Genomic DNA, 8,830 nt, shown 5'->3' on the forward strand with positions numbered 1-8,830 from the left:
CAATGTTTAAATTAGTAGTTGAGTAATCCAGTGGGGTGAATTAACAATGCAGTAACATGAGTTCAGATTTGATCACGGCTGCTGTGGACAAACACAGCTACTGTTCAGCCGGCAGTCTGCAATTTAAAATAAACAACTTTAGTAACAGTGACCACAGAAATGTTAATGTTAATTAGATTCATTAAGACTTTTCCTCCTATCTGCCAAACCAAATCAGACCTGCAGTATCCTAGATAGTTTTCTGAAATGGCCTGGTTTGTAGTTGAAAACAGAAATAGGACAAAACAGGACTAACTACTTCATATCGACCCAGGCTCCAAATTTATTAATTGCAAAATTATTCCCATCCAGTCTCTAATATAGTTGTACTCACAGAATCATTTCTTATAAGCAACTTGCCAGACGCTTCTGTTACGATCCTTCATATATCCAATGTGAGTGGCAGATCACACCACCAGGAATGGGGTATTGTGATATGTATAGGTGGCCTGGGAGTTTGCACCATTCGCTCTAGAAGTTGCAAGTCATTAAGGCATGTGCAAGGAAGCCTCCTCCTGATTACCATCTCCATTTTATGAATTGGTTTTCTCTATGTTGAACAACACCTGAGAGTAGCAAGGACACAGAATGTCGTCTGGGATGGGTTTCTCATTGTCCATCTTCAAGAGTAATGCTGGCTAATTGTAGATGATACTGCCAGAATGGTTAAATGAATCAACATGAGAGATAAAGAGCAGCATAAAGGTACACTACCGTTTGTGGCCTCAATGCCCTGCTTATTTTTCTCTCAATCATTATATTCAGTCTAGATGATCACCTGGTTCAACGTGGAGTACAGATAGGTTTGCCACAGGCATACCTAAAAAATGAGTTGTCAATCTGATGAAGCTGCCATGCATGATTCTTTTTATGTTAAGTTGTAAAAAATAGGATGAAATAGACAAAGCTAAGAAATCCAACAGTCAACAGATCAAAATTAAACTCTGGAATATTTGTTAAATCTAGTTTTGAGCAGTGATGGAAAATTAATGGGTGAATATCCCCATCTTTAACAATGGGATTTCAACAATGTGAGCACTCATGACAAGCTAATTGGCATGCAATGGTCAGCAAATGATCCATCTCGGCTTTCTTCAGAGACACCTACAGTCACAGAAGCTACCTGCTGTCAAGCCAATTGTGTATCCACAATATATGATGATGGATGAAACGGAGGTCTGGCAGGCTGCTTTATCTTGGATGGTTTTGAACTTCTGGATGTTCTTGATCAGTTCAGTTCACTTCACATGATGGCAAATGACTGAGAACATCAGATAAAAAGGCAAAGGGAGCAAACAGTGTCCAGCTGTTTGCATTTATCAAGCTGCCTTGCCTCAAGTTATGTTGTTCCAGGACAATTAGAACATAAACATCTACCCCATAGTGTGGAGGATTGCCAAGATTCACAATAAACAAGAAAAATCCAATGTGACTAGTTGCATCCCCAGTTCATCTATTCTCAGTCATATGCAAAATGATAGATGTATCACTTGCTCACAAATAATTTGCAAACTGATTCTGCTTTTGAGGCTTGTTATGTCTACTTGGGTCAAGCTTGATCATAGTCTTGGTCTAAACATTAACCAGAATGTTGTCTGCCAGAGGTAATATTGGCTATCTGTCCTTGACATCAAGGGATTACTTGAGTGAAACATCCAGAAATCAGGATAATGCAAGTCAGTGCAAATGAAAAGGAAAGTATTCCAATGGTAGGGCTATACTTAAAGGAAAAAGGGTGTGGTTTTTGGAAATTGATCTTGGAGTAGTAGGGACTGAATCAGTTGCACAATATTCAGTACCCAAGGCTCTATTACAGGAGGTTCTCAGGATCATGTTCAAAGTCCAGCCATGTTCAGTTGTTCCATCTTTAGGTCAGATGTTTGCTGATGATTGCACAACTGTCAATCCATTTACAACTTCTCAGCAAGCCGAGAATACATGTTTGCATGCAGCTGGACCTAGATGGATTGAAAAATGGCAAATAACGTTTGTGACACTAAAGTGCCAGGCATTGACCATTTCTGACAAGAGAGACTAATCATTTAATCTTAATATTTAGTGTTATTGCAACATCATCAACATTCTCAGAGTTTACCAGTAAGCAGAAACTCAACTGGATCTATCAATTTAATGCGCCCAAAGGAACAAATCAGAGGCTGAGTATTGTGTGTCTGATTCAGTCCCTAATACCCCATGATGTGGCATTTCCCACTTGCTACGCTGAATGCACCACCAACAACATTCAAGAAGCTCAACACCATCCAGGATAAAGCAGCCTGTTAGACTTTCATCTCATCAATCACCCTAAATTGTGGACACACAATTGTCTTGATGGCAGGAAGCAGGGAGTAATAGATAAATGTTAGAAAGAATATGTACACGACACTGGAAGAACTCAGCAGGTCAGGTAGCATTTGTGAGAAAAGAGTAGCCAACGTTTCGGGCCGAGACCCTTCATCAGGAATGGTGGGGAAGAGAGGGCCGATGCCCAGTAATAGAGATAGGGGAGAGGGAAGGGCTAGAGGCGCCAGGTGGAGAACCAATCAGAGGAAGGATAAAGTGGGGAAGGGATAACCATGAAAGAACTGTAGAGATAAAGGAGCAGAAAGTTGAAAGGGGAGAGAGGCAGAGAGGGACCTGGGATAGGGGGAGGGGGAGGGAATTACCGGAAATTGGAGAATTCAATGTTCATACCACCAGGCTGGAGGCTACCCAGATGGTAGATGAGGTGTTGCTCCTCCAACCTGAGTTTGGACTCATCATGGCATTAGAGGAGGCCATGTATGGACATATCTAGATGGGAATGAGAGGCAGAGTTGAAGTGGGTGGCAACACCTCATCTACCGTCTGGGTATGATCAACACCTCGTCTACCGTCTGGGTGAGCAACACCTCATCTACCGTCTGGGTGAGCAACACCTCATCTACCGTCTGGGTATTGAGCAACACCTCATCTACAGTCTGGGTATTGAGCAACACCTCGTCTACCGTCTGGGTATTGAGCAACACCTCGTCTACCGTCTGGGTATGATCAACACCTCATCTACCATCTGGGTATTGAGCAACACGTCATCTACCGTCTGGGTATTGTGCAACACGTCATCTACCGTCTGGGTATTGTGCAACACGTCATCTACCGTCTGGGTATTGTGCAACACGTCATCTACCGTCTGGGTATTGAGCAACACCTCATCTACCGTCTGGGTATTGAGCAACACCTCATCTACCGTCTGGGTATTGAGCAACACCTCGTCTACCGTCTGAGTATTGAGCAACACCTCATCTACCGTCTGGGTATTGAGCAACACCTCATCTACCATCTGGGTATTGAGCAACACCTCATCTACCGTCTGGGTATTGAGCAACACCTCATCTACCGTCTGGGTATTGAGCAACACCTCATCTACCGTCTGGGTATTGAGCAACACCTCATCTACCGTCTGGGTATTGAGCAACACCTCATCTACCATCTGGGTATTGAGCAACTCCTCATCTACCGTCTGGGTATTGAGCAACTCCTCATCTACCGTCTGGGTATTGAGCAACTCCTCATCTACCGTCTGGGTATTGAGCAACACCTCATCTACCATCTGGGTGAGCAACACCTCATCTACCATCTGGGTAGCCTCCAGCCTGGTGGTATGAACATTGAAATCTCCAATTTCCGGTAATTCCCTCCCCCTTCCCCTTCCCCTATCCTAGGTCCCTCTCTGCCTCTCTCCCCTTTCAACTTCCTGCTCCTTTACCTCTACAGTTCTTTCATGCTTATCCCCTCCCCCCTTTATCCTTCCTCTGATTGGTTCTCCATCTGGCGCCTCTAGCCCTTCCCCCTCCCCTATCTCTATTACTGGGCTTCGGTCCTCTCTTTCCCCCCATTCCTGATGAAGGGTCTCGGCCTGAAATGTTGGCTACTCTTTTCTCACGGATGCTGCCTGACCAGCTGAGTTGTTCCAGCGTTGTGTACGTATTCTTTGATCCACAGCATCTGCAGTTGTATTTTTGTGAATAGATAAATGTTGTTTCTTGGAACGGAGGCCCATAACTAGTGGTGTGGTTCAGGGGTCGGTACAGGGTCCATTGTTGCTTGTTTTCTCTATCAGTAAATTGGATGAGAATGTGCAAGGCATGTTTAATAAATTTGCAGATACTAAAATTAGATTTTTTTTCCCTTGGAATGCAAGAAACTGAGAGATGATCTTTTAGAGGTAAATAAAATCCTGAGGGGCATATATAAGGTTCAATTCACCCTTTTATCCAGGGCTGGGGAAGCAAAGATCAGAGAGCAGAGGTTTAAGATGAGAGAGGAGTATTAATTGGAGTTTGAAGGGCAACTTTTTTTTACAAGGAAGGTGGTATGTAAATGGAATGGGCTGCTAGAGAAAGTGGTAGAGATGGAGAAAATAACAACTTCACAAAGTTGTTTGGACACTTATATTGAAAAGCTTTAGAATGTTATGAGCCAGATTGGGGCAGATGAGACTAGCTTAGATGAGCATCTTGGTCAGCACGAACCAGTTAGGTCAAAGGGCCTGATTCCATGCTGTATCACTCTATAAATGTTCATTTCCTTCATTGCTTATGCATTGAATGCAGCGTGCATAAAAGTGGTAGATGCAAGGAAATACACCACTTCCAGGTTTTCTTTCAGATCACATATCATGCTGCCTTGGAAGTTTTTCTCTGTTACTGCATCTAAATCCTGGACTCCACTACCCAACAACATCAGTGTAGTGACAAGGATAGCAGTGCTTCAAAAAAGTGGCTCACCATTATCTTCTCTTGAGTGGGTAGAGATATCCATTGCCTGTAACTTCATTTCCTCAAAGTGTTGAAAAGATAGCTCTTTCCCTGACAATGAATAAAGAAATACAATTAGTGGAAGTTTCAAATGGGTACTTATTCACCCGAGCTTATATTATGAGCACAACCAGCTTTTGGTTCAATGCAGAAGGCTGATTTGCACTGATTATAAACTGTGCTTAAAATTCCACCATCTTTTACATTGATTACACTAAATACTCCCAAAATTGTTTGACGAAGCAAGCACATTGAGCAGAAACTAACTCAACTAGATTCAAAGTTCAAAGTAAATGTATTATCAAAGTATGCATATTTTACCATGTACTACATTGAGGTTCATCTTCTGTCAGGCATTTACAGGGGGGGATGAAAAAATATACAGTAGAATTTATGAAGGACTATACATAAACAGTCATGACTGACAAGCAGCCAACGTGCAAAAGAAAACAAACTCTGCAAATAAAAATTAAGTCCTAATTGTAGGAGCAAGAAGAGGGCTGATCAGTTGTGAAGGTAGGCAACCTGGAACCAATCCAGGTCACTCCTAAGACAGGTTTGAATTTGGTTCATGACTAACCTTGTAAGTACAAATAATTTAAAAAAATCTGAATTGTGCTCAGCAATATTTTGTACTTTTTGCAGGACAATGTTTGGAAGAGAACATGAAATTACTACTCACACCTTCCTCGATTCCCATCGGGCTGAAGAAGACCCGAACCATTGGATAATTGTCACTGGGGATCCCAGAGTTCCTCATGGAATCATGGTTCATATGCCTCCACCTGTTAGTAAAAACCCAGAAACAAAGAAAAAGCACAGCCCGGAATCATCTGACTGCTTCACTCAAAAATAAACCTCATTTGTTACTATCACATGCCTTCCGATTTATTTGAATAGAAATATATCAGTTCTGCTTCCCAAACCTGAATTTATCTGAATTTATCTTTAATTAGTTGGATGATTCCTTATATATTTATAATGTGTTGAACTTAATCAAACTATGTCCACAGAAGCTTCAAACCTTCTACAATTTGTGCAGACTGTCAGAATGTTCACTTGAATTAAAACCTAACAACGAATGAGAGGCAAAGGTAAAATAATGACAAATATGTTCTTTAGAAAACCGACTGAATGTATTTTGTTATCTAAGTAGCTAAATAAATATTGAAGTGTAGTAAAATGTGTTCAGGTTTGTAGCTTGACTCTCTTTATTTTGGGTTGTTAATGAGAGTAATTCTAATTCTCAGTATCTTAAGCTTAAAGAGGAAATGATCATCTAGACATTTTGCTACAACTTGTGGTTGAGTGAGATAACATCCAGTACCAGTGCCACCCCTCAACTCTTGGTCTTCTCACAATACCCAACCACACATTATTGTATCTGCTGAAGGTGATAGCAGATTGGCCTACAAGAAACGAGAACACAAAAATTCTGCTGCTTGATCAATTAAAATTGCATTGCAAGTAGATAGAAATAATATCTTAAGACAGAGCAGCAGAATTAGCCCATTTGGCCCATAAAGTCTGTTCCACCGTTTGATTATGGCTGATTTATTTTCCATTTTCCTGCCTTCTCCACATAACCTTTGATTCCCTTACTAATCAAGAACCTCCACTTTAAATAGATACAATGACTTGTTCCCCATGACCATCTGTGACAATGAATTCCACAGGTTCACCATCCTACCAGTAAAGAAATCTATTCTCATCACTGCTCTAAAGGGACATCTTCTATTCTGAGTCAGTGTCCTCTGGTCCTAGATTGTTCCACTATTAGAAAAATTCTCTCAACATCCACTTTATCTAGGCCATTCAATATCGAGTAGGTTTCAATGAGATCCCCACCTCATTCTGCTAAACTCCAGCAAGTACAGAACCAAAGTCATCGAACACGCTTCATGCTTTAACCCTTTCATTCCCAACATCATTCTTGTGAACCGGCCCTGGACCCTCAATAATGCTGGAATATTTTTTCTCAGGTAAAAAAAATCTCAACAGGCTCACGATCCTCCAAATATAGCCAGACCATTGCCTTATAAAGCCTCAGCATGCAGTGTAGCAAACATCAAGGCTATTCATTCCAGCTAGTCAATGGGAATGTCAATATTCTCCACAAGCCTTCTGGTGTCCCTTACCTATTTTTTTTTCCTGCCTTATGAAAATGAGTTCAAATTGTGACAGTCCTTTGGGCAAAGTTCTCTTGAATTCTTTTGGTTTATTAGAACTAGCAAATTTGATTTTGCTGTAATTGAATTTCATAGCTTTTTGGGACCACAGGAGCAAGATTTTGTGGGATCTGAATCAGGTTAGATAAACTGCAGTTGTGTCTCAACTCAGTCTTAATGTCTTTTACTCAGGTGGTCCCATGATTTCAAGGATGGCCTGATCCCACTCCAATTCTGTGGGTTTGGAGGTGAAAGCAATTAAGACATCAATGTTTTAGATGTGGGGCTGTCTGACACCAGTTCATTTACCCTGCTATTGGATTTGGATGATGTTTGTGAAGACGATATTGGTGACATCTCTCTAGAGCTTGCTCCAGCTAATCCAGGTCTCACAAGTAACAGGAGGTCAGAGATCACTGCTGCCCAATAGATGATGAATTTGTGACAGGTCATTATTTGTAAATAATGTCTGAGTAATAACCGACGACCAAAACTGATCTCTGAGGCACTCCACATGTTACATCTTTCCAGCTTTAGAAATGCCCATTACTTCCAGTTCTCTGAGATCTAGTGAAGATGGACCAATTGCAGGAGAATATGAGTGGGGCAGAGGGAGGTAGTGGGTTATGTGTTGAAACATGCATGAACCCATACAACCTGAACTCTGATCCCTATTTCTCTGCAGGGGAGAGAGGAGAAGGCGGTATGGGAAAGGAAGAGTCGAGTCCTTCATATCTAGCCTGTACAGGTGATCCAGGGAGAATGATTTGAATTTTGGTTACACCTTGCATCACACTTGCTTCAGACAGAGCAGGCTGGTGAAAGAGGCCCAACGCCGATGAGCTTCTGACATTGTTTGCTGATTTAACACCAGTGTGTGTACCTGACCTACTGCAGGCTTGGGAGTGTAAGCATTTCACTGTCTCGCAGCCTGTGGACCCCATAGAAGGTGGCAGGAAGTCTGTCTAAACCTAATTTGGAGCCTGGGGGGAAATATTGCTGCAGAATGAGGAATTAATGTTTTTTTACTGGAGACTTTTTACTTGCAGCTTTCCAAAAAAACCTGCAGGAATGTCCCAATAAAAAGAAGTGAAGAGGCTCAGAAGCCATTCTATAAACAAGGAGGTCGAGTGGCTTGGAACGCCGGTGAGCAACCTTGTGTGGTCAGCACTAGGGAGTCTGAAGCGAAGCATACCACAGGGCAGGTATCAACGGACAGAAAAGTACAAAGAACCACTGTTAATAAAAAATCTTGATGGAAGCAAGGATTTTCAAGTGTGGTCACAACATGCTAAACCCATAAATATCCTAGAAAGCACTATAACTGGGCATTATATTTCTAGGTGCCTACACTTCAGCAATGTGATCCCATCTGCTGCCATCTGTGGCTGCAGTCTGCCTCAGCCAGATAACCAATAGTATAAATGATTAATTGAGACATTAAACTGAGGCCTGTATACTCTTTCAAAAGGATGTAAAAGAACCCTTGGCGCTATTTTAAAGAAAGAGTGGGTAAGTTCTTCCCAATATGCTGGTTTTTTAAGAGCCGTCAAACCACATCACTGAAAGAAACGGATTAATGGGTTGCAATCCATTTGTTGTTTGTGGGAGCTCATTGTGAAAACGTTGGTTGCTTGTTTTATACATTGTAGCACCAAGGATTGTATTGGCTTCAAAGTACTGTACCTTTGGTCTTGGTGAAATGAAGAAAGATGTGATATAATTGAAAGTCTTTACTTCTCCCTACTCATTCGCTCAGGAGCATAAAGCATCTCAAAGTTAAACTTGAAATTTTTTAATGGAAAAATACTAAGTTTATTTGTTGAT

At 41.5% G+C, this 8,830-nt stretch overlaps 1 protein-coding gene across 1 annotated transcript in view; it reads left to right on the forward strand.

Moving 5' to 3' along the window:
- Positions 1 to 6,022, forward strand: part of cfap161 (cilia and flagella associated protein 161) — a 44,611-nt gene extending 38,589 nt beyond the window's left edge. The window contains exon 7 of the mRNA XM_059952635.1: positions 5,481 to 6,022. Within this exon, the coding sequence (XP_059808618.1) occupies positions 5,481 to 5,691 (211 nt within the window). The 3' untranslated portion in view covers positions 5,692 to 6,022. The remainder of the gene's footprint in view (positions 1 to 5,480) is intronic.
- Positions 6,023 to 8,830: the final 2,808 nt, after the last annotated feature.

This window comes from Hypanus sabinus, chromosome 28 (genome assembly GCF_030144855.1).
Source record: "Hypanus sabinus isolate sHypSab1 chromosome 28, sHypSab1.hap1, whole genome shotgun sequence".
Taxonomy (NCBI): Eukaryota; Metazoa; Chordata; class Chondrichthyes; order Myliobatiformes; family Dasyatidae; genus Hypanus; species Hypanus sabinus.